Source organism: Argentina anserina, chromosome 2, assembly GCF_933775445.1.
Source record: "Argentina anserina chromosome 2, drPotAnse1.1, whole genome shotgun sequence".
Lineage (NCBI taxonomy): Eukaryota > Viridiplantae > Streptophyta > Magnoliopsida > Rosales > Rosaceae > Argentina > Argentina anserina.
The window spans coordinates 854,705-879,995 of NC_065873.1; the positions used below are offsets into that span (position 1 = coordinate 854,705).

The 25,291-nt window shown below is 40.4% G+C and overlaps 4 protein-coding genes, 1 non-coding gene and 1 pseudogene across 6 annotated transcripts; 2 read left to right on the forward strand and 4 right to left on the reverse strand.

The window, feature by feature from the left end:
* The first annotated feature begins 1,626 nt into the window (after positions 1 to 1,626).
* Positions 1,627 to 5,075, forward strand: LOC126784603 (protein NUCLEAR FUSION DEFECTIVE 4-like). Its single transcript, XM_050510078.1, has 3 exons — positions 1,627 to 1,999; positions 2,092 to 2,912; positions 4,327 to 5,075. Exons 1-3 carry the CDS (start codon positions 1,664 to 1,666, stop codon positions 4,793 to 4,795), a joined length of 1,626 nt encoding a protein of 541 aa, XP_050366035.1. The 5' UTR covers positions 1,627 to 1,663; the 3' UTR covers positions 4,796 to 5,075.
* A 1,343-nt stretch (positions 5,076 to 6,418) lies between these two features.
* Positions 6,419 to 9,128, forward strand: LOC126784606 (endo-1,4-beta-xylanase 5). Its single transcript, XM_050510080.1, has 7 exons — positions 6,419 to 6,530; positions 6,616 to 6,766; positions 7,155 to 7,327; positions 7,419 to 7,520; positions 7,647 to 7,793; positions 7,929 to 8,567; positions 8,793 to 9,128. Exons 1-7 carry the CDS (start codon positions 6,489 to 6,491, stop codon positions 9,126 to 9,128), a joined length of 1,590 nt encoding a protein of 529 aa, XP_050366037.1. The 5' UTR covers positions 6,419 to 6,488.
* TRNAE-CUC (transfer RNA glutamic acid (anticodon CUC)) lies at positions 6,906 to 6,978 on the reverse strand. The gene has a single exon. It is a non-coding gene; the product is annotated as a tRNA-Glu (tRNA).
* Positions 9,129 to 11,513: 2,385 nt separating the features above from the next.
* On the reverse strand, positions 11,514 to 13,755 carry LOC126784612 (thaumatin-like protein 1). The gene is made up of 3 exons (XM_050510086.1): positions 13,545 to 13,755; positions 12,730 to 13,399; positions 11,514 to 12,211 (listed from the first exon to the last, which is right to left on the reverse strand). Exons 1-3 carry the CDS (start codon positions 13,591 to 13,593, stop codon positions 11,920 to 11,922), a joined length of 1,011 nt encoding a protein of 336 aa, XP_050366043.1. The 5' UTR covers positions 13,594 to 13,755; the 3' UTR covers positions 11,514 to 11,919.
* Positions 13,756 to 15,231: 1,476 nt separating this feature from the next.
* On the reverse strand, positions 15,232 to 16,688 carry LOC126784611 (general transcription factor IIH subunit 2-like; annotated as a pseudogene).
* A 3,684-nt stretch (positions 16,689 to 20,372) lies between these two features.
* LOC126784615 (thaumatin-like protein 1b) lies at positions 20,373 to 24,446 on the reverse strand. Of its 2 annotated transcripts, XR_007670959.1 has the most exons (4): positions 24,299 to 24,446; positions 23,500 to 24,196; positions 22,200 to 22,449; positions 20,373 to 21,303 (listed from the first exon to the last, which is right to left on the reverse strand). XR_007670959.1 is itself a non-coding variant. In XM_050510089.1 (3 exons), exons 1-3 carry the CDS (start codon positions 24,363 to 24,365, stop codon positions 22,377 to 22,379), a joined length of 837 nt encoding a protein of 278 aa, XP_050366046.1. In that variant the 5' UTR covers positions 24,366 to 24,446; the 3' UTR covers positions 22,006 to 22,376. The 2 variants fall into 2 exon arrangements, 1 of the variants encoding a protein (XP_050366046.1); XM_050510089.1 differs by lacking the exon at positions 20,373 to 21,303 and having other exon boundaries at positions 22,006 to 22,449.
* Positions 24,447 to 25,291: the final 845 nt, after the last annotated feature.

A 25,291-nucleotide genomic window follows, 5' to 3' on the forward strand; every position in this document is an offset into this window, starting at 1 on the left:
ATAGATGTGAGATGAGTGGAAAAGGGAATGCAAATGACTAAATGAGTGAAAAATGTACAAGTAATTGAAGCGTAGACGTCATGAGTCACGTGACGTGGAGGTCGGCCAAAAATAGTAACCACACCCCATCTCGCTTTTGCTTTGTTTGGTACGTCACTCCATGTCGGAATTATGCCCTTTTTCCCAACGTTGTCAATAATATCGTTATCACATCTTTTCTGCTGGAAATTTGTCTCGGAAATTGGTACTCTACGGCGTGCCCATGCCTTTCTATGACATCGGAAAATGATTGATCCCAGGCCTGGATCCATCATTTACTTTCACTACAAGTTTTTGTTACTCTTTTCTTTTACACCTATGTATATTTGTCCTCTCGAACCATTTCTATATAACTCAGATACGATCATGTAGTCTGAAAACCATAGCTTTTAATTTAGAAGAAGATAACTATTCCTTGTGTGTGTGTGTGTTTGATTCTTGGTCGTATAAAACAATTAAAAATCGACCATACGAGCTGTTTTTATTGATGTATTGCGCATTGTCAATGTAAAATATTGACATTTAGAAGAAGACTTTGTTAGTGGCATTTAGATATCAGCATAAAGTGAGATCTACAAAAATTGATGGGTGATGAAGAACATTGTCGATCAATGCAAGGGAAGTAAAGTAAAGTTGAGCATAGCATATTTTTGTTCTGGCTACCGACAGTTACAAGTTTGAGATATAAATTACCTATTTGCGTTCAAATCTCATGGACAAGCTTTCAAGAGTGATTAACAAGTAATAACCCATCTTGAAAAATTATGATACGATTTATAAATGTTACTAACATAGTAAAAAAAAAAAACGAAAGCTATATACTGAAAAAGAGAACTTTCAATATATTTGTTTCAATTGTTTGTAGAGATTCTAATATTATTTTAAGTCTTAAGAGCAGCCACACTACCCCTTCCTCAAGAAAAATAGCTCTTTGAACACTAACATCACATAGATCAGCTACCACGTGCCATGAATTATGAATCCTATGTAAAACTGAGTCGTTCAATTTGGCTCCAACTTTTATTTAAGATAATGTCCGCCTATCTATTCTCAGTTATATTTGACGAATAAATCCACAATTGTTCCTTAGTATATGAGGATTATATGTTAGCCGTACATCGTTATATATGCCCATACCCGCCCGCATATGACTAGCCGTAAACCCGTATTCTTTTGCCAGATAAGTTTTACTTACGTTTTAGATTAAACCACTCTAATTTTTACCATTTTCACTTTCCTAATACAAATTTGTCTACACCAAACACGGTATATACTTGGAATTTACAAGGTAGAACGCGTTGCATTTCGTTACTCGGTGCCCAGCCGCCGAAGCAAACACCGTTCTGAATCCTCCGCAATTACCCTGCGGCATCCGTACACCTCCTCTCAGACTCCAACCACCGTACCGTAAAAATCTAGGGTGACGACAACAGCAACTCTTCAAACCAACGTGTCCATCTGAAACCAACGGTGGCCTCCGAACCCTAATATTTATCTCTTTTTTCAATTACTTTTTCATTATTTTATTTCATAAATCTCTCTTTAAATACCCCAATCCTCCATTACCAGCAAGCTCACATAGTCTCCTCTTAGACTGACGCCAGAAACCAAACAAAGCCGAAAAATGGGTCTTGGTTTGGAGCGACCTTCTGTTTCCTCGGCCACCAAATGGCTTGGTTTCGTCACTGCTATCTGGGTCCAGACCATTTCTGGCAACAACTACACTTTCTCCAACTACTCCGACGCTCTCAAAACCCTCATGAACTTAACCCAGCTCGAGCTCAACAACCTCTCCGTCGCTAAAGACGTCGGTAAAGCTTTCGGCCTCCTCGCCGGCCTCGCTTCCGACCGCTTCCCCACTTGGGTTCTCCTCTTAATCGGCTCCGTCGAGGGCTTGGTCGGCTACGGCGCCCAATGGCTCGTCGTCAGCCAAAGAATTCAACCGCTTTCGTACTGGCAGGTAACTATTTTGATCCAATTCAATTAACGGGTTTGCAAGTTATATATAATTTGCATATCAATGTAATTAGTGTCTAATTTGATTTTCGGCAGATGTGCATATTTCTATGCATGGGAGGCAACAGCACCACTTGGATGAACACGGCGGTGTTGGTCACCTGTATCCGGAACTTCCGCAGTAACCGAGGCCCGGTCTCCGGCATTCTCAAAGGCTACGTGGGGCTCAGCACCGCCATATTCACCGTCCTCTGCGCCGCCATGTTCAACAACAACTCCGCCAACTTCATTCTCATGCTCGCCGTCACTCCCTTCGCCGTCTGCCTCACCGCCATGGTCTTCCTCCGCGAAATCCCGCCGTCGTCTTCCGCCGCCGAGGACAAGCAGGAGTCGAGGTACTTCTGGTTCTTCAACGGCCTCGCCGTCTTCGTCGCCCTCTACCTCCTCGCCTACGACTTCATCCCCGACCCCTCCACCCTCCTCTCCTACGTCTTCTCCGCCTTCCTCGTCCTCCTCCTCGCCTCGCCGCTCCTGGTTCCAGTCTACACATACATCAAATCCTGGGCCGCAATCCGGGTCGGGTCGTCTGATCCGGAAAAACCGGCTCCAATTCTGGAGGAGCCGCTGCTGGAGGCGGAAAAGGCGGCTGTAGATGACGTGGCGGAGGAGGAGGGGAGGATGAGGCCGGTGATCGGAGAGGAGCACACGATTTTCGAGGCGATGAGGACGTTGGATTTCTGGGTGCTGTTTGTGTCGTTTTTGTGTGGGGTCGGGACTGGACTGGCGGTTATGAACAATTTGGGCCAGATTGGGCTGGCGCTTGGATACGTCGACGTTTCGATCTTTGTCTCGCTCACTAGTATCTGGGGATTTTTCGGCAGAATTGGTTCCGGTATGGTTTCCGAGTACTTCATCAGGTCAGTTGCCATTGCTCTTTTGCTAATTAGCATCTCACTAAATTACTATCTATTAATCGAAATATTAGAAATTTACAATGAATTTTGTTTAAATATCAAGCATCATTGTCAATGGTACAAAGTCAAGCTGACGTTTTTCGGTTTGAAATGGGGTTTTCTTCTTCGATGCATTTCTGATTGTGATCTGAGGAGAATCTAATATTATAGCCTGTTGCGGAGTTGTGACATGTTGGTTATTTCACTTATTTGCGTAAGGAACGCGTAGAGGCTGTGGATAAATGAAGTACAATGAAACATAGCAAGATTAGGAACTGATTAAAACAATAGTTTCCTAAAAGTAGGATTAGTTGAATGAATAATGACATACCAAATTGGAAAATCTTTAAATCCTGATTTGTGATATTTTTCCTCTTCTATAATGTGTTTGTACTTTGATGCTATGTTGCTTCATATAAAGTGGTTTCTAAAGTGAGATTTGATTTGGAAATTATTTGTTCTCTGAACTAAGAATTTGCATTGAGTGGTATGCACCATCCACTCATGTGATACTTTGTTTGAAATCTATTCTTCTGGATGCTTTTGCAAGATGGTGACTTCCCCACTAGGATATTTATATTGGCCTTTTGTAATTTGTGTTACTTCCATGTTCCTTCTCAAAGGGCCGACCTTTTCCAAATTTTAATAACTAGTTACCACAAATTGTTTGTCTATTCCATTCACACTGGCGTAAGCGAGTAATTTAAAACAAAATTAATGCTTTCGACCTCATTTTCTTTGTCTTTAAGTTATTTGCTCACCGTATGATCGCACAAGTTTCTTTGAAAATTCCGTTCCGCCTTTTTCATTTAACATTCTTTTATTGATGTTCAATTAAAATTATTTTGCTATTGATGAATTTATGTTCGACCAACATTAGATGTAAATTTAAGAGTGATGAAAATCTTTTTAAAATAGAGTTATTTTGTTTTCAATCCTTAAATTTACATTAAATAGTGGTTGAACATGAATTCCATAATCAGTTACTGACAGTGTGAACGAGATTGTTTCACTAGTTCCATGGACCATTTCATTTAAAATGACTAGAACTTGAGATAACTTAAGTATGCAGATTGATTTGGTAGTAGCCTCTTACAACTAACAATCAACTCATTCTGGTCAAATAGTAAGGCTTTCTTCCGATCTAGCTAGCTTCTGTTAATTATCCAGAAAGCTAGCTTCCGTCAATGACTGTTGTTCAAAGCTTCTAGTTCTTGTACCAAATGTGGATGAGATCACTTAATTGCTCACCTAACTATTAATACTAGCCATGGACCAGTTCATTTAGCATGATGTTTGGGTCATTTGTCTATGTGCATTATGATCGAGCAACACACTTTGTCGATCAAGATTTGACTCAAATGTGTATCTATGACAGGAAAGCGGCAATACCTAGGCCACTATGGAATGCAGCTTCTCAGATTCTAATGGCTGTTGGATACATACTCCTAGCAATTGGCATGCCTGGTTCCCTCTACATTGGTTCAATTGTGGTCGGAATCTGCTATGGGGTTCGTCTTGCCATCACCGTCCCAACTGCGTCCGAACTGTTTGGTCTCAAATACTATGGACTTATCTACAATATTTTGATCCTCAATCTCCCACTCGGGTCCTTACTCTTCTCAGGCCTCCTTGCTGGGTTTTTATATGATATGGAGGCTACCCCAACGGAAGGAGGTGGCAACACCTGCATAGGTGCTCATTGTTACAGGCTAGTGTTTGTTGTCATGGCCATTGCCTGTGTTGTTGGTCTTGGTTTGGACCTTTTGTTATCCATCAGAACTAAGCAGCTTTACACAAAGATTCAAGCCGGCAAGAAAACAAAGAGAGTTTCAAGCGTCTCGTAGTAACGAGTACGAATGGGATTTCAGGGCCAGGAGTAAACTTACGAGGATTGATGGGTTAATTTTCCTTATGATGTCCTCCATCTAGAGTTAACTGCTCGGTACATCATTTTCTGCTCATATATGAGATCAGGTCAGGGAGAATTAGTAGTCGACCTCATTACCAAGTGGTTAAGTTGTTTGATAGGCATCCTAAATTCTTCCCACCACCACATTTGTTTTGAATTAGTGTGTGTAATATTGTATCCACAAATCATTCATGTAATATAATAATTCTTCGGCTTCTAAAATGACCACCATACTTGGAGGCATGTTAAAGTGTGGTCTGATGAACGTTGGTGGGATCTTTTAGATCTATGAAAGAAATTTCAAGTTCAAATCTTGCCATCCCTAAATAAAAGAAGAAGATGAAAGCAAACAACAGAAGTGTCTCCCTAGTGCTTAGAAACAAATATAAGAGATGAGGAGGAAGCACGCAGTCGATCCCAAAGTGAGTGACATTTACGATTTGAATGTTTCTGTGACTTCAAGCGTTCAAGGAAAGTGAAGCTAGCTCGAGTACTCTTTAAGTTCGTGAATCTCGAGCTTCACTTTTACTTCTTCTAGCTTCTTATTTGACTTCCGGTACCGTAATGACATAATAATAGGGCTCAAAGCCTATAGTTTTCACCATAGCCTGATAATCTCTAATATCAGAGTGCAAGTTAAATTCTTATATCTGTAGCAAGTGTCGATCTGTCATTCTTTAACATCAATCAAACACAGCATATGGCATCAACATGCAAGCTTCTCTCCTGTGTGGTGCACTTGTGAAGCTTCAAAGTCAATCCACCATACATGAATGCTTTACAAGCACACATGCAGTGCTTCGTTATATTTATGCAGAGTGACACTCAACACTTGCACCTAAAGCATTGTGCAGGCCATAAATGGAACTATCATTTTTCACCGCAGTAGCCCTTCATACTCGAAGAAGCTAACCCTGACATATAAATCCCAATACATACACCGAAGGTCTGTTGGACTTGACACCCATGAAGAGTATTGGGCAGACTAAACGTGACACAATCGAGGTAACATATAGCAAATGCCAAAACAGAAACAATGTCCTGGAATTGGACTCCTAGTAAACGAAAACATGATCAGTATGGGATCATCATCAACCCTAAAAACATGAAGATGGAGTTAAAATTGCACAGAGCTAGTCAATAAACAAGACAAGAATGCCTTCACATGAAACTAACCACCCCCCCCAGACATGCATGTGAGTAACTCACGGGCTACCTACTCACTACTCAGTAGTCCTCTTCTCACTGTAGCCTTGCGAGTTGTGACTTGTGACCACGCACCTCAGCTTTAAGTACACTCCTCACTCTCTTATTGCCCAGCACCTCCATTATTTTGGATTATAGGCTAATGGGGTTACACTCATTCTTATATTTACAACCCTATATTTTATACAACACAGATAACTAGCCAACTCCAATCTTTAAGCAGTAACAAGAAAATGGGAAACATTGCTCTCATCTTTGTTACACTGCAGCTTCTAATGTTCTTTCCACTCCTGGGATCACCCTTTGGTTTTTCATCTCCCCCTTTCGTTTCTCTCTATAACCCCCTTTTTTTTTTTACTTCCACAACTTACATTAGTGCATGGCCTATTACATTCTCTGTTTCTACTGATTTGATTTGATGGATGTTGCAGATGGTCCATTGTATGACTACTGCATACACCGAGGTAAAACAGAACTCATTATCCCAGATCAATTTTTGAGTTGTACAGTGGCTAATTTTACACTGGTTGATTGAATTGTTTTTGACAGTGTAAAAGGCAGCCAGAGAAACCTCTATATGGTGGAGGGATCATTGTTGATGAGCCCTCAGCTGTTGTAGACAGAGACCATGGGGACGTTTATTCACCGGCATTCCTACTACTAAATCTCACCGGCAACGGCACCATTTACAGCTTCTCCGGTTGGATTTCGTACCATTCTTGATTGTTGAATTCTGTTGGATAGTGAATTTTGTGTTGGCATAGGCGCATAGCAGATAGGGTTAGCATTATTTGGTACTTGAGAGTTGAGATCCACTACAAAAAATAAAACAAAAAGAATTCCGTTGCCGGGACTTGAACCCGGGTCTTTCGGGTGAGAGCCGAATATCCTGACCAACTAGACTACAACGGATTGCTATTACCGTCTGCGGGCTTTATTTACTTATAAACAGTACTTCCACAATCTTCACAAACTCAAATGTCACCAGTAGAAAATTCCTAAAGAAAGTGAATGCTACTTGAATAAAATGTTGTTCAATTTTATTTTTTGAATAAAATTAACTAATTGTAAAGGTGTTTGGTTAACAGGTTGGGTAAAGCTTAGAAGTGCAGGTTCAGCTCTCGTACAGGCAAGTCTAAAGGCAGAAGATGAAACATACAATTGTATAGGAACTGTTTTGGCCAAGCGAGGATGCTGGTCATTTCTTAAGGGTGGCTTTGTCTTAAAGTCACACTCTAACCTATCTATACTATATTTCCAGGTAATCTTTCTGGTTATTTTGATTTTACTTGGGAAAAATAACAGATACATTTCATGTAGTTCAAGTACTGATGTAGATTTTGATAATGTAGAATACAGATGGAAGAGATGTTAGCCTAGTAATTGCAAGCACATCTTTGCAGCCATTTAGTGTTCAGCAATGGAATACATACCAGCAATATATGATCAACACTGTAAGTCCTACTGCTTTTCCTATCCAGTTTTTCCGTAATGTAGGTAAAAATTGGTACCTGTTAATTTTAGTATCTGATTTTCTATAATCAAACTTTGAGACAGCTAGTGACTTCTGTACTTTTCAGAAAAGGAAGCGTGCCGTGACGGTCCATGTCTCAAGTGAACAAGGAAAGGGGTTGCAAGGAGCTTCCATTACAGTAGAGCAAGTCACCAAAGATTTCCCATTTGGATCTGCAATTTCCAAGACCATTCTAGGCAATCTACCATACCAGGTACCGAAGTCCATAGCTTTCCATTTCCATGCTCTGTTGCCTTAGTGAACAATGAACATTACTGACATGTGTTAGTTGATAAACTTGATATCCTTCCTTGTACTTACAATGCATTATACGCATGACTTCAAACAGGATTGGTTTGTGGAGAGATTTAATGCTGCAGTGTTTGAGAACGAACTCAAGTGGTATGCAACAGAACCTGAACAAGGCAATGTCACTTACACTATAGCAGATCAAATGTTGCAATTTGTCAGAGCTAACAAAATCGCTACTAGAGGGCACAATATATTCTGGGAAGATCCCAAATACACCCCAGCTTGGGTTCGAAACCTCACAGGCGATCAACTAAAATCAGCTGTCAGCTCAAGGATACAAAGCCTAATGAGCAAATACAAAGAAGAGTTCATTCATTGGGATGTCAGCAATGAAATGCTTCACTTTGATTTCTATGAGAAAAAACTCGGTCCCAATGCCACCTTGGACTTCTTTCAGACGGCACACAAATCCGATCCTTTGGCAACTCTTTTTATGAACGAGTTCAATGTGGTGGAGACTTGCACTGATGTGAATTCCACAGTTGATACCTATGTTTCAAGGCTGAGAGAACTTCAACAAGGTGGAGTATCAATGGATGGGATTGGACTAGAGGGACATTTTACACAACCAAATCCCCCTCTAATGAGAGCTATTATAGACAAGTTGGCTACCCTGGGCCTTCCTATTTGGCTCACAGAGGTTGATGTCAGCAATACTCTGGACAAAAAAACACAGGTAAACAGGCATTGCATGTTGAATATGTATTCTTCACAATTTCAAATGTTATATTGTCAGGCTCTCAATTTAGAACATGTATAGTTTAATTTTTGTTCGAATGTATGGTCCGATCGACAGTTTAACAGCGTAACATGGCGATTGTCTAGCAAAAATATGTCATGGTATTGATAATTATAAGAAAATTCATGTGCTGCCAAAGACTAATGTATTTTTTGTGTACAGGCCATATATCTAGAGCAAGTTTTAAGAGAAGGTTTCTCACACCCATCTGTAAATGGCATAATGATGTGGACTGCTCTACACCCTTACGGCTGCTACGAGATGTGCCTAACGGATTCAAATCTTCAAAGCCTACCAGCCGGTGATGTGGTGGACAAGCTCTTGAAAGAATGGCATACTGGGAAAATAGAATCTCAGACTGATGAGCATGGATCACATAGCTTTTACGGGTTTTTGGGTGAGTACAGGGTTAGTGTCAAGTACGGAAATAGGACTACAAACTCAACATTCTCACTGTGCCAAGGTGAAGAAACTAGACATGTTAGCATTATGTTGTGATCTTGTAACTGAAATGATGCATACAAAAATGACTTAGATTTAGCAAAGAAGCATAGTTTATTCAGTGAGGGTGGTTTATTATAGTTTGACAAAAAAACTTCATTGTTACTGCATCTTGCCCGATGAACAGTACTATCAATCCCCCCCCCCCCCAGACTGGGAGATGTAAGTTCAGCATTTCTGCTAATTACTTCTTTTCAACTCTCGCTAAAATCTTCAATGGATCAACCCTTTTCCGTATCACAACTACCCTGTTGTACGAATAATCTACCAGAACCTCTTCAACACGTACATATGGGTTTTAAATCATTCATATGAGAAAGAAAAAGATCATACACTCATACATGCGGGCCGGTCACATCAGGGAGTTGGTTGTGTACAGGAACTGTTACCTTCAGTATCTCAAGCAACTGGAAATTAACCTTGCTTGTGTATTCCTCACAATGCACTAAAACTTTCAACACTATTTCAAAATTCTTCTTTGCCATAGAATTGCTAAGCTATATAGAATAATAGAAAAAGCCTAGCATATAACTTGTAGGGTTACAAGTTACAATCTTGCAAACTAATTAAATATCTTTCATGACTATTGGCTAACCACTTCACTAAATAGGGAGATTCTAGTTGGCCATACATATCAACTAGTTTGATGAATAAATTCCCTAGTATAGGTGTGGAACCTCGAAATCTTTAATTTGTCTAATAATAGTCCTACTTTGTATGCAGGCCAGTTATCTAGAGCAAGTTTTAACAGGTATGAAGGTTTGTCTTAGCCTTCTGTGAATGGAACAAGGCTTTTGACTGAACTAACGTGCTAACGGGAGCTACCAAATGTGCTGAAACATATTAAATTATTAATCTTGAAATGTATGGATGTCAAGTTCAGACCGAGTAGAAAGAAGCTCGGACCTATCAGCATGGATCACATACCTTTTTTCCGGTTTTTGGGTGTGTACAGGGTAAGTTTCAAGTTTTGGATATGCAAATAGTGTTCTATCAAGATGAATAAATTAGACATGTTAGCATCCAGGTGTGAAGAATTTTTACAAACAGAATCAATCATTTTGAGCAAATTAAGTAGCAGAAACTTATAATCTGGAAGAAATTCATCTAAATTTCAACAGAAAACTTCATTGTTACTGCATGTTATATGAAGCGCATCATTATCTCCCTATGCAGCTTTTGTTTTTTGGGAGAGATCCCTATGCAGCTTGTAGCTCACATTTACTGCACCATCTGCACACATCAACGTCAAATCTACTCTAAGATACCATGATTCCAGTTCTGGGAAATGATTCAAGCATTGAAGGGTCATTAGACTAATATAAAAACTTAATGGCAGCAAATATTCCAATCAATTTGAGTATAATTTCATAAATATGATTAGCTAGTGGTTTATGACCCCCACATGATTATTAATAGAGGGTGAATGAATAATGCAATAATTTGAGTCCCCATATTCTTTCAATTATGATGGCTGCAGTCTGTAAGATATCAGCACTACATGATTCATTTAATTCACAAAGTAAATGCAGAGCAAGATCAAATTCATGACTTCTTTCATCTAAGGTGAGTACAAACCCAACACACGACGTTTATTTCAATTCTAATCTCTCAAAATGGTTTTAAAGTGTCATTTCTAATGTTTTTCTTTGGTAACTATGTCCTTTGTAGTGTTGACAAACCCAAAATTACACAGCTGAGGCTTAGGCTTACATCAGTTGAACATAATCAAAGCGTAAATCAGGGTAGAATGGTAAAAAAAGTGGATTAGTGTTTTGATGAAATTTTCAAGGTGCGACATTAGACATGTATTCTTAAATCAACAATGTCGATCAAAATCCTTTTCTGCAAATTTTCTGATGAAAAGTTAAAGTTCTTATGATTAGATCAACATGATATTGCTGCTAATTATGTCTTTTACACGAATGTCTCACTTTTCCTCCATCATCCATATCCCCCCTTATATTTCTTCTAAAGTTTGATCTGCATTTGTTCTTTGTCCTCGTAGCCAACCCCCACTGACAGCTTAAGTTATTATCCTTTGAAAAATTAGACAAACGAATTCAACACCAGTTCGCTTTCCACCAAACATAATGATAACACGATCCACAGAAGCTGGACTTGGGGAGTGAGAGTAATGGAGTAGCTGTAAAATCAAACATTTCACATTTCACAGTTCGATAAAAGCTCTTCAACTCACAAGGCATAAGGGGATTTTGTTAGATTTCTGATTCATTCTAAACTCCAATTCATAAATGGAGTAATGAGCTCGACATAAACAAGAACATCCTCCATTTGATCTTGGAACAACATATTCAAAGTTTGCTCGACATAAACATGAAAGTTAAGCATAGATTTTTTTTCCTGTAAAATGAGTTTGCATACAGAAAAGCTTGTATATAAACTTGAAATACCCGCAAAGTGATCTAAGCCAACATTTTCCTTGCACATTCACATTACAAACTCCTTTAAGAGAAAATTCCAAATTCCACATCAACACTCCTTGATTAATCAAGAATCAAACAGAGAAAGAAAACCTAAAAAGCAGCAGAACCCTAAAAAAGCTCAAGTGGGAAATACAAAGTGACCTACTATTCCCATGAAATACTACAATGAACTATGTTACAATGATATCAAGAGGGAATCTTGAAGGCTGTGGTGTACATTCTTGATGAAATGTTCAGCTTTTCTACCAAACCTAGGCAAAATTCCAGTGACCACTAAAGCACTGCAAATCTCTCTGAAGAATTCACATTTAAGAGCAAAAGCCAGAGAGAAAGTTGGGGGGCTACAAGTAAAGATAGGACAAGATGATAAATAAAGTTGATAAAGTCATTAGGGTGGAGGGGCACAATGTCCTTGGTGAGTCTCCCATGGCCAAACCAGCTAACCATGACCCATCTGCCAGCATTGCCTCACCAGATCCAGAACCTCCTGAACCAGTTACCGGAACCGACCCGGTAACTGGCACCGATCCTGCAGTTGAACCAGAATAAGTGAACCCTGGGTCTGCCGCAGCAACCCCTTCTTGTGAAGTTGCTCCTCCTGTCATTGGTGTTGCGTCTCTAGAAGATTTCTGGCTGCAAAACACATGATCATTCATTAACACCAACATGAACCACATGATCAAAAGTTAATAAAACTCCAAATTACATGATCACTATGACATCTTACATTCTTACCACATGATCAAGGATTAGGAATCAAATACTTTTTAATGAGCTACTTTAGAGTGCCAGTTGAAACTTGAAAGTGATAAACATAAACAACTTTCACATGGAAACCAACCCAACAATCCTGAATAAGAACACCCTAATAATTTAATCAAAGTAACAAGGAATTTCATCGACCATTAAAAAGAGAATCTATGGCAGGATGGCATTGGCCATTTGCCAACTAATTCACCAAGAATAAACACAAGATAAATTAACAAATAATCTGCTTTTTAGAGAATAATATTAAGCTTAATTTGACCAATATTAGAGTATCATAATCCAAACATACCTTCAAAGATTCAATCTTTGAAAACTAACCACAAAGATAAGAGCTTGTCAAACACTAAAGCATAAAAATCAAAGCTTCAAGCTTTTAAACTTACCTTGGAGATGAAGGGCAGAACGTCACCGTATAATCAGCTCCGGTACACGTGAACGTACTCGTAGCGTCGTCGTAGGCATAGCTATACGACTTGGGACACGCAGCCTTAAACATCTCGGAGTAACCCGACGGCCGACAAGTCGAGGGTGAGCCATACGCGCCGCTACAACAATACTCGGGGCTCCCAAACGCCTCACACGCGCTCTTGCACGCGCTCCCGTCCTCACTCCTGAGCTCAGTCGGGCACTGCAGGTTCAGATCCGTGGAGCACCCGGTGGACGCGCACTGACCCGACCCGCCGGTCCCCTCCACGAAAACCGGCAAGTTGTACCCGTCGACGAGGCTGACGTCATAAAAGTCCTGCCCGCCGGTGCCGAGAGTGAACTCGGCTAGAGTAGCCGGCGGGGCGGCTCCGGCGCCGTTACATTCCACGGTGCCGGAGCCGCAGTCGCCGGTTTGGCATGACCCGGAGCCGGATCCATCGAAATTGCAGCCGGTTCGGCCCCAGAAGCGACCCGACCAGCCGGTCGGGGCTTGGAATGCTCTAGCGGTTTGTCTTGGGAGCTCAAATCCTGTGCTGTCGAGTCTAGGACTGTTGGCATTTGCGAGAATCCCGGGCCAAACTGTGTAGTCACATCTGTTGACGAAAGTGAACGTAGCACCGGAAACACCTGCAGCACATAAACGAAAACATTAGAGCAAAACATTGAGATAAACTAGAGAGACCCGGAAAAGTTAAACAGAAGCCCATGAAGAAATGTGAGATTTGAGAGAGAACTGTGAACTGGGTGGGTGAAAGATTGAAACTTTAGTTACCTTTGGAGGTGAGGAGTGAGAGAAGGAGGCTGACAATTAAGTTAAACATGTTTGTGTTGTAGGAGAATGGGGTTTTTGGAGTAGGAAGCAAAAGGGTTTATGGGAAAGAGAGAGGGAGGAGGAGCAGTGAGGCAGAGAGAAATGGCGATTGGGGAGGAAATGGCGAATGGAGTTTGTGGAGTGGTAAAACGACAATTTTGATTCTTGGGGAGAGAGAGAGAGAGAGAGAGAGAGAGAGAGAGAGAGAGGAGAGCAGAGCAGAGCAACAAGTATAAAAATAGAAGACCTCTGTGCCCTAGCAGTCCCTCTCAATTATATTATGTTTCCCTATGTGAGGGAAGATACTGTAGAGTGTAGCCTGCAGAGACCGAAATAATTGGGTTGCAAGTCATCCTAATAATGCTTTGCTCGTTCACTCTATTGGGATTCTTTAAGAAATTTCACTAGATAAGTGTCAAAAAAGGACAAAATTATACTAATTTTCCTTGTTGATAAGAAAAAAAATTATTGTCTATGCATGTTTTATTTTGTACTACACCATCTAGATTCTCATATTTTTAGACATTTTTCTCTAATTAAAAATGTCTGAATCAACTTATCTGATTGTTTTAATTACGATTCTTATACTCTTTATAAGATAAGATCCAGAAGAATTTCGGTGTCCATATATTACCATAAAATTCTAATGGTAACTACGATTTTTCTATAGAGAAAACAATCGCTTGATGTTAACACGCATATAAAAATTTCTCCTGGTCATTAGCATCTACTGATGTGGTGTTCGACAAGTACAGCTAGAAAAAAAGATGTTTCTTATATCTTATGAAAATTTTCTCCTATTGGTAATCTCTGTACTCCCGTAAGAAACTTATGTGTTTTTTGTGTTCTAGCTTGTGAATTGATCATAATCTTATTGTAGATTAACCTAGCTAATTGACCTTTTGTCTCTAGATTAATATACTCCGGAATATGATGAAAATGTTTTAACACAGACAGGGTGCTAGTTATAAACTGAGCTGTTTGAGATTGGGTTCATGCATCATCCGCAGGGTTTAGCCCTAATTTCTAATCTAGTACGTGAATCCCCATAACTTCACGGTGGCTCACAGCCATGAAAACTCAACAAAACCTTTGCCCATAATTCTCTCTCTTATTTTTTTTGGCAATGTCACATCAACATCAACCACAGAGTAACGTTTTTAATTAAAAATAAAGATGATGATGTTTCTGGATGAACTATGAAGTGACCGTTGGATACCGCCATCTAGGTGCAAAGCATTGGATTCCCTACGCCTCTTTCTTCTTTTCATTGCCTTTGCTCTCTTCCATGCTCCAAATTTGACTTAAATATTTTCGGCTCCAAATTTGAAAGATACTGATTAAAGAGTTGGGCGTCACATTTCAGTTGTAGGCATATGGGATTATGGGTAATTGATAGTAATTTCTCTCTCCAGTACTTCATCCTCCTTCATCAGCGCAGTTGGTATCTTCGAATCAATCGAATCCATTTTTATATGGTAGTAGCGTTGCGGCCGTAGCCAGAAACTTTATCTAGCTAAGAGGGTCATGACTGATGTACATATTAGATTCAACGAAAACTTAAAAAAAATTAAACATTATTTACTATATCTAGGGTTTAAGATATTGATGAATATGATGCCAATATATTATAGTTGATCGATACTTATCGTTGAAGAACAAATGGACTGGTAATATAGTTCTTTTAAAAGTATGTAAAATCATTTTACAACGTTTCAACCAATAAGAATCAGTTCATAAACTTGAGAAGGGTCAATGGACCCTAGCTTGATTCCCGCCCTAATTCAGCTACGTCAATGCTTGGTATTGTCACAGCCTGGGCAATTCTGCAAACTTTCATGGATGTATATGTCACGGTCGAGGCAGAAGTGCTGCTTGCATTTGGAACAAGCCCGATGGCCATGATTATTTCCCAGACCAAGAAGACTTTGCTGGCAGCCAAAACAAGATCTAGGTAATGTGTTTTGTAGATCCGTAAATAGTGATAGGGAGACCTCATCAAATGGTGCAATTGGGAACAGATGATGATAGGACCTTGCCAAATGAGATGAGGACATGAGTGTCAAGCGACATTCGCCTCCCTGTGACATGAGCAAATTGCGACAGAGCTCTCTGTGCTCTTTGTGGAAAACACATGCATGCCATGTTTATCAAACTGGCGAAAGAAACTCTGCTAGTTATTGTTGGAGGTGGAGGTGCATGTTCCAATACCAACTCTTTTAAGTGCGACTCATCCAATGCAATATGATACGAGCCACCAGTTTCTTGGCACAGATGTTTTTTTGAAAGGCACAGATGTTTGCATATGAAAGTTTCTACAGATCGAGAGACCAATAAAGGACCATCCCTAATTGTAATTAGATTTCTTGCACTTCTGAATAGTTTCCATCATATCTCCTGGATCACAGGTACTGACTACTGAGAGCTGAATACATGATCAGAACTTCCCTGTGACAATATGATGGACACATGAGCTGAATACATCGCCTGAACATTCCAGCTTACCCGCAAGTGCTTCAACATGAGACTCGGGACTCCCACCGATATCCGCTAAGATATGAGCAACCCCATCTTTTATTGTCACAAGGCCTACTTGATTAAGATGATTCTAGTAGAAATACTCTCAGATGAGAGCCTCAACATGCTTTGAGAGCACATGCACCCATTCGGCTAGGTCTAAAATCCATTTCCGACGCTGCCTAGAGAGGTCGATGATAATATAAAGATAGCAAATGAGACCCTTCTGAATCCGAGCAGTGGTGGCAGCCCTGACGCGGTGGCAGTACTGAGCATGGTGGAGGCTATGGTTGTCAATGGGCGTGAGAAGGCCCGACTCGTCCTCTTGGAGTGACTCCCAGGAACGCTCGTCGGCATAGTCTCGTTCCCACGCTGCGAGGCCGTTGCTGTTATCTTCGTGTTCCTCGTCTTCTTCGATTTCACCGTTTAGACATCTCTGGTCGCCGTTGTTCATGGTGGGTGTGGATCTTGGGACATAGAGTGTCCAGCTCCTCCTCTTCAGGGACTTCTCCACTATTTTAAATGAAATTCGATACTGGCTTAATGCAAGCGAGAATGCTTTTCCTAAGTAGAACTGTAGAAGTAGAAAACCAAATCGCACAAGGATACAGAGACCTATCTAGACACCATGATCTATCTTATACTCTAGGCTGCACGGAATCGGATACGTGTACGTGGAAGCGAATCGTTTGAAAACGCGGAAACGTGTTTTTCAAAAATTTTAAGAAGCGGGTACGTTTTGGAAACGTCGAAATAAAAAAAATTATAAATATATATAAATTATATAAAAAAATAAATATAATAACAAATTTTTAGTTTAAGTAACTCAAAATCTCAAATAAAAAAACATAAAAAAACCTTTGTTATAAATATTTAAAGCCATACCAATTTTTCCACGACCAGCTATGGATGCGGTAGGTATTGCTCCTCCTGCAGTATGATGATCATGGGCAACCACACCATAGATATCGGGTTCCTGGACGAATTGAATAGCTGCTTTCGCCTTGGGACGATATATAGGCCTCTTAGGCCGAAGGTGTTGATACAGCTTCCAACAGGTCGCACGAGCATGGTTAGTATCATGACAATAAGAGCAATAAGGGCGGGGCTAATTCCCGAAGCCTGGTGGGGGTCCTTGCTGATTAAGTGGAGCTGAAGTGGCATGCTGAAGGGGTGGTGCTTGAGATTTAGCACGAACAGTAAGGCTGGAAATTTCAACTTGTGTCTGATGAAGACTCTCCTGGTGAGATTCATCCTTACGGATATATGTGAAAGGTGTAATTAGGCTAGGGGGTTCGATCTTTCAGAGCAATTCCTCTTTCGCACTTCTATGCTTTGCATCAAGCCCTTTCAGGAAATGATGAACTTACTCAAGCTCATTCTCGTGTTGGTACCAAACAATATCCTCCTGATTTTTGATCATGTAAGGACGTTTCACATCAATCTCAGCCTAAATATTTTTTAGTTTGGTGAAATATTGTGCCACCGGTTGCCCATTTTGTTGCATCACCAAAGCGGTGCACATTAACTCATGAACTTGTATGAAATTAGAGTCATAAGTATATAATCCTTCAAGTGTCTGCCATATTGCCTGCGCAGTGTCACATGCCTCCACCATATCAACTATCTCTTCATTCATAACTTTCTACAAGACTGACATCACAAGACCATCGTCGCCGTCCCACTTAGTGTAAGCAATAATATCATTTGCACTAGGAGCCTTAGTTACTCCGGTTACATGCCACATCTTGTGCATTTCTTGAAGATGGGCTGCCATAATTCGCTTCCATTTACGAAAATTGGTCTCATTGAGTTTGACGCCCCCAAAGGAACTACTGTCAGAACTCTTGACAGATACTTCAAATTTCGGAACATCAATTTCGTCTCCAGAACCAGTGAAACCCCCCTAGCTTAAGTATATCAGTGAGAGGCTTAGCAATGACACCAAAATTCTTCACATACTTTCTGTAGTAACTAGCTAAACCCAAAAATCCCCTCAGTCCCTTGATATTTGCAGGTTACTTCCACTCTTTAATACACTATCTTTTTAGGATCCACAGCTACTCCCCCAGCACTGACAACATGGCCTAAATACTCCACCTGTTTAACTCCAAAGTCACATTTTCTCAGCTTAACTCGGAATTCCTGCTCCTGCAGCCTTGCAATCACTTTCTCAAGTTGTTGGAGATGTTCTTCCCAAGTTCGGATATAGATTAGAATGTCATCAAAGAATACCAATGTGCCTTTCCTAAAAAAATCCCTGAGAGTGTCATTCATTACAGATTGAAAAGTTGATGGAGCATTAGTTAAACCAAAAGGCATAACTAAGAATTCATAATGACCATTACGAGTTCTAAAAGCTGTTTTGCACACATCAGTGGGGTTCATTCTAATTTGGTGATAACCTGACCTTAAATCAAGTTTAGTGAACACTGAAGCACCATGCACCTCATCCAATAGCTCATCAACCATAGGGATTGGATATTTATCTTTCACAGTAACTCCATTCAATGCTCTATAATCTACACACATCCTCCAAGTCCAATCTTTCTTTTTAACCAACAACACAGGTGAAGAAAATGGACTTTTACTTGGTCTAATAACTCCACTGTCAAGCAACTCATAAACAATTTTTTCTATCTCAGTTTTCTGGAAGTGAGGATACCTGTAAGGTCTCACACTCACTGGTGGAGTGTTTGGCAATAACTCAATGAAGTGGTCTTGTGCTCTTACAGGTGGTAAAGTGGATGGGGTTGTGAAAATGACTGCATACTTGTCAATGAGAGCATGAATGCTTGGATCAATCTCCTGAACTTCTTGTTTCATCAAGGTGGCATGTACCTCCACTAAAATAGCTTCCCTCTCTCTTCTAATTAACCTAGTCATGGATTTGCAACCAATGACTTTAGCTTGAGTGGAAGTTTCGCCCTGCGACAAATACTCTCTACCTTGCACAAAGAACTTCATTTTCATAGTCTCAAAATTCCAAATTATATATCTCCTAATGACTTGAGCCATTTAGTTCCCAATACAATCTCACACCCACTTACTGGTAGAATATAGAAATCATCCTCCAATTCGTATTGCTGCATGTTGAGCACAATTCTAGCCTCACCCTTAGTCTTCACTCTTGCACCACTAGCCAAAGCTGCATATAAAGGAGTAAAATGCTGAACTGGAACCTTACTTACCTTCAACAATTGAGGATGAATGAAGTTGTGTGTGGCGCCAGAGTCATTCAAAACATGAACAATCTTCTTGTTACATACACCCTTCAGCTGCATTGTTTGATACTTGTTGCCAAAACCATCCAGGGCTTGTAACCGAATCAATGGCTCATCTATATTCACAATTGGTGGAACTTCAACCAATTGAGTATCACACTCTTCATCCTCCAGCTCTTCAGGGTCAGGGACAATCTGCATGCACATTAGTTGACCACGTTTTCTACATCTATGGTTTTTTTGATATGGTTCAGCACACCAGTAACATTGACCATTAACTTTTCTAGACTCAAACTCAGCATTAGTGAGCTGAATTCTAACATTACCCTCCTTAGTAGCATTTGGAGTTAATTGTCTTTGTGCTGCAACAGTGCCTTTAACAGTTGTTGCATTAAAGTTTGCATTGCTGCCCTTGGGATATGTAGACCCTCCATATGCGGACCCTCCCAATTGAGGTTTAAAACTGCTGCTGGCAGCAAAATGGCAATTGTTGGAATGCTTGTTCTTCACTCCACTCTCAAAGAGTCGAGCTAACTCATAAGCCTCGTACAATGTCTTTGGTTTCTGCGCCTTCACTCCAATTTTAATATCATCATTCAATCCTCCAACAAAACAAGAGAGTAACAATTCAGCCGAGAACCCACTAGCTCTGCGGGATAGCTTTGTAAACTTCTCCATATAGCTATCTATTGAACCAGTTTGGTCAATTCGAGCCACAACAGCTTGATACTCAGATTTGCTATACACACTAAACTCCCTCATGAGTAAATCAGTCAAACCAAGCCAAGAGTTTGGAAACTCGTGTTTGAACATAAACCAACGATCAGATGCTTTCTCAGTCAAATGCATTGTTGCAATGGATAACTTTCTATCCTCAGGAATATGATAAAATTCGAAGTACTGCTCTCCTTTGTTAATCCACTCCACTGGATCCCCCCACCTCCAAAAGTACTAAATTCCAAGCGCATTTGTTTCATGCTAGACAAATTCGGATCAGCTGTAGGACTAGTTGGTAGTGTATGAGGGTAGTAATACTGAGGGTGTGGAGTGTATGGTGGAATATATAACCCTTGTGTTGGTGATAGTTGCTGAAAGTGAGAATTAACAAAAGTGCCTGTAGGTTATGAGGGATTAGAGATATGTGTAGTAGTGGTGGTAGCAGTGGTATATTGTGGTATGGGGGGTAATGTTTTGGTTTGTGTAGTGGATTGTGCAACACACACTGGAGATGGTCTGAAAGAAGATGTATTAGGCTTTGAAGCGACAAATTATGGTCGAGGTTGTGGGGGTGGCTGATAATATGATGGAGCTCCATAATAAGGCAACATAGACATAGTATACGGGCCAAATTGCAACGCCATATGAGAATCACCCCCACCCACAAAGTTAGAACCACTCACAACAGGCAACCCACTCACAATAGGGACATACATGCTATTACCCAACGACATCAAAAAATTAGGTAAACCATCGCCATGAACAACCATTGGTTGAGATCCAATAGCACCAGAGGCATGAGCCATCGATTGACGGGTATCAAACATTACAGCAGTATTGTGCATCTCAGAACAAGCATGATCCAACAAATTAGTACCCGAAACAGGCAAAGGAAGAGTAGTGACCATACCCTCAGCCCTAGCCACCGTCAACGACGCCGAGCCTTTCTCTGTTGTCAAAACTTCTGAGAACGGTGGATCTGGTTGTGATGCGCTCATAGTCACATAATCAACCTTCCTAGCCTCAAGCTGAGTAAACTGACGCTGAAAGCTATCCAACATCATGGCTTGAAATTCCTTCAACTGAGCAGCCATCGAAGCTTCGAGAGCTCCCTACAATGCCTTGAGCTAAGCTGTGGTCTCAACACGATGGTTATGCAGCTCAATCTCTAGGTTCGTAAGATCTTCGACCTGGACCTCATCCTTAGAAGAGGGATCCGTAGGTTTCCCAGCCGGCCTCAATTTCCCCATGATAACTAGGCTCTAGATACCAATTAATATGAACATAAATCAAAAGAAGCAGAGATAAAAGGATAAATGAAGTGCAAAGATGAAAATAACTTGTTTGATATTCAAGGATAGCTAATACAAACGCTGATGAGAGAATATAAGCTCTCATTTCATATTTAACCACTCCGGCTACGTGTCACCATATGATTGGACTCTCCTAAGCACACTTAACAACCTTAATAATGCTTACGTACAACTAGACACACTCTTAATCAAAATTGGAAAAACATGGATTAAGTTTTCATAACACAAACTAGGGAGAAGTGCTATTCTTCTCTTAGATGCTAACGACTCAATCTGACAAAAAAAACTCCAAAGTTTAATCTGTTGCATCCCTAAACCATCAGCAAATTATTGAGCTTCCTAAAGTTAAGACATTTAAGGATTATCATGAAGAGGATGTTATATGCTTGTTTGGCGATTTCATATTAAGAAAAGTTGGGCTATCTTCTTGATTGTTCTAGTCCTTTAACTTCAGATTATAATGTTTTGGTTCACACGTCAGGGGAGCATAGAATTTTTTTTTAAGGGGGATTAGTCCCCTTCAATGTCAAGATGTATTCACTTTGTCAGCATTTTTCTAAGGATCCCACCATAATTCACACCAATAAATCAAACTTTGGATGTGGATCAATTTCGCCTAAATAAGATTACTAATGTATTGAAGTAGAAAAGTCACGAGGCAAAATTTGTTTTTAAATGTACTGTACTACTGTTGTATATGTTCACCACTGGAGGAAAAGCAAAGAGGTACATAAACTTATCTACAAAGATTTCGAATTAGCCCCTACAACCCTATGTGCATTGAAATGTGATTACCAGCCAAAGATGAGGGAGAGACGAAATTACGGTTCTCATCGATTGTATACCTGCATGCTATTCCGCTGGGGTTGTAGTATGATGTTCCAGAACCGTAATGCCAGAGAAAATGTTAATCAGAAAGCTTAAAAAAGTGGCAGGAAGAGAGAAAGACATGACCAACTTAAGGCATCCCGAGCTAGAAATGAGGAAGAAATGCAGGTAGCATATTATTGGCTCCTTGTAAGTTATAAGTGCATCATTGTCTTGTTAACCAGTGGTAACGGCGCCCCATCTTTTCGTGCTCCCAACACCTTTTGACTGCAAATGTTCATAATTAAGGCAGTGTAACATGAAAGAACTCAAACATATCCGTGGAAAATTATGCATTAAAAAGTGATAAAAAGAATAAACACATTTTGTAAAGTTTTAAATGCCAGCATAGTATAATAGTAAGTTGCATCAGGAGGAAATGCAATCATATAATTGAACAGACCTTACCATATTACATCCTAAACTAGAGCAAACGCGAGCTAAAGAAAAGGGAGAGACATTTGATCTCCCTCATGACCTTAATGTGAAATCAGTTCTATTGAAGCACATCTTGATGATACTGAACTTACATATCAGGTTTCAATGATAGTGTTTCTTAATGTGATATGTTTTTCGAGTCTTTCACTCTTTCTAGACAACCCAATATGCTACTTTACACAATCACTCGTAAACAAGAGAAATGACATACAACTACATACGATTATATATATAAATTTGACCCCTTTTACAACATTTTTCACTATGTCAGAAATTTCTATATCTAATAGTGACAAGGCAGATAACAATAAACAAGCTAATGCACTTGTATCATGGAAGATGTCTAATTGCAACCACTGCCAATCCTATTATATAGGTTCTGCTACATTGTAACCATAAACCTTATAGCTGAATTGACAGATTCTAAAGAAGTGGAAATCCACTTGCACATGCACCCTTGTTGTCTCATCTTTTATCATATTTGTGATTTTGATGCTCTAATATACAAATTGGTTGCATTTCGAGGTTGCTAATAGTGGCCAAAACTGTGCCACAACCTCTAAGCAACCTTCGGAACATCATCAAAAGATGCAATTTATGGATCATAACAATCCTCATTGCATTCAAAAATGAAGCGTATTTTCTGATCAAGATAAACATCTCATATCGAGAAGTTAGATTATAACTGACCATCCTACATATTATGTTATCATGAAGGATTGATCAGATTAGAGTTTACATGTTGCGAATTCAATGGAAGTAATACTATTTTACTATATGTCAATCTCATATGCATCAAATGTGACATGGACTTGAAATAATTTGGAAGAAAAATGGTACCTGGTATAGGGCAGAGGGCAGAAAATAATAATGTAGTCAGCCGACGCACACGTATACGTACTCGTCTTGTCGTCATACGCGTAGCTATACGCCCGTGGGCAAACATGTTTGAAATACTCCGAGAACACCGAAGGCGCACACGTCTCCGGCGTCGCGTACGCCTCGCTACAGCAGAACTGCGGTTCCCCAAACGCCTCGCACGCGCTCCTGCACGCCACGACTCCCCCGCCCTTTCCCTCACGCGCCACCCTCAGGGCCTTGGGACACGCGCCGTTCAAGTCCACGAGGCACCCCGTGGGGCTGCACCCGCCTCTCGTCCCGCCGCGGGGCAGCACCAGCACGGGAAGGTTGTAGCCGTCGACGAGGCTGACGTCATAAAAGTCCAAGCCGTCGGCGCCGTTGAGAGTGAACTCGGCTAGAGTAGCCGGCGGCTTGGCGCCGCTCCCCGCGCACTCGATCTTCCCGGAGCCGCAGTCGGCGGTGAGGCAGGAGAAGTTTCCGGGGGAGGTTCCGGAGCAGAGGGTCCGGGCCCACATCCGACCGGACCATGATTTGGGTACGGATAAAGTCCGGGACTTGCCGCTTTTGAGAACGAAGCCGGTGGGGGAGAGCGGCTCGGTGTTGGCGCCGGAGAGAACTCCCGGCCAGATTGTGTAGCGGCACTTGTTCACTATCTTGAACGAGGCCGACTCCATTTCTGAAACCCCACAAAAATCAAACAACAAAGTTTGATACTTTATTACAGAATTCAACGATAAACAAAGTTCGACGGTTGATGGGTTTGGATCGTTTTACGTACCTGAGAAGAAAGAGAGAGTGAGAAGTGTGGCAACTAAGGCAGAGAGAATAATACGACGACGACCCATTAAAGAAACGGAAGCTGTAAGAATCGAGTTTCAGAAGAAGAAGAAAAGTTTTGAAGGTTCGAGAATTGACAAGGAACTTTACTTTGATTGACAAGGAACTTTACTTTGGTTTTGCTTTTGCCGCGAGGGGTTTAATGGGTGTTATCCAATTTTAGGGGGGCCCAATAACAGAACTAGAGGGATTTTCTGGGTTCCATTATTGCTAGGATGTGTGATTGTGTGGAATAGAGGAAGTACAAAACGTGAATGGACAGGGATCAACCATTCATATGTTAACACCTAATAGATACAAGTAAATTTTCTGTTGGTCAATGGAGGTCAAATAGTCAAATCGAGTCCTAGGAGTCTTGAATGGTTTTTTTTTTTGGGTAATGAAAGAAACTTCATTAATGGTTGAACCTGGGGGGAACATTTAAGAAGGATGTCGGTTGTTACAGTCGCACTGAATTTTACTGGATTCACCAAACTGATTTTCTAACCAGAGGTTTAAGCTCACTACTGTAGACAAATGTTTTTTAAAAAAACTCACTCCAAAGCTCTTATTTAGTCGAAAAAGAGTCAAATATGGGTAAAAAATGCAAATAAAAGTGCAAAAAACGTTTAAAAAAACATACAAAAGCGAGTTCCCATTTGTTTTTTTAACACAAAACATCATCGTTATGAGATTTAACGAAAATAAATAGAAACAAAAAAGAAGTTTGTTCGACCAAAACCTATTCTTCTTCTTCCGGAGCCGCATATCCTTTGATCCCTTTCAAACATCAAAATCACATCTATATGTGAAGAGGCCAACACCAATTCATGCAACCAATTAAGAAAGATGGTGCTTGGCAATAGACCACCGATTTGTGGTCACTTAACATATTTTCTATGCATAATTTGTAATCAAGCTTTTATGTTATAAGACTTTCGTCTTTTACAACTCA

Coding starts and splice junctions, on each gene's coding strand:
- LOC126784603 (XM_050510078.1), top strand. CDS start 1,664: ATGGGTCTTGGTTTGGAGCGACCTTCTGTTTCCTCGGCCACCAAATGG. Junction 2,000..2,091: donor AACCGCTTTCGTACTGGCAG/GTAACTATTTTG, acceptor GATTTTCGGCAG/ATGTGCATATTTCTATGCAT. Junction 2,913..4,326: donor GTTTCCGAGTACTTCATCAG/GTCAGTTGCCAT, acceptor TATCTATGACAG/GAAAGCGGCAATACCTAGGC.
- LOC126784615 (XM_050510089.1), bottom strand. CDS start 24,365: ATGGGTCGTCGTCGTATTATTCTCTCTGCCTTAGTTGCCACACTTCTC. Junction 24,197..24,298: donor CACTCTCTCTTTCTTCTCAG/GTACGTAAAACG, acceptor GTGGGGTTTCAG/AAATGGAGTCGGCCTCGTTC. Junction 22,450..23,499: donor TGCCCTCTGCCCTATACCAG/GTACCATTTTTC, acceptor GAACATTTGCAG/TCAAAAGGTGTTGGGAGCAC.
- LOC126784606 (XM_050510080.1), top strand. CDS start 6,489: ATGTTGCAGATGGTCCATTGTATGACTACTGCATACACCGAG. Junction 6,767..7,154: donor CACCATTTACAGCTTCTCCG/GTTGGATTTCGT, acceptor TTTGGTTAACAG/GTTGGGTAAAGCTTAGAAGT. Junction 7,521..7,646: donor AGCAATATATGATCAACACT/GTAAGTCCTACT, acceptor TGTACTTTTCAG/AAAAGGAAGCGTGCCGTGAC.
- LOC126784612 (XM_050510086.1), bottom strand. CDS start 13,593: ATGTTTAACTTAATTGTCAGCCTCCTTCTCTCACTCCTCACCTCCAAA. Junction 13,400..13,544: donor CTCACTCCTCACCTCCAAAG/GTAACTAAAGTT, acceptor TATGTGCTGCAG/GTGTTTCCGGTGCTACGTTC. Junction 12,212..12,729: donor TTCTGCCCTTCATCTCCAAG/GTAAGTTTAAAA, acceptor TGTGTTTTGCAG/CCAGAAATCTTCTAGAGACG.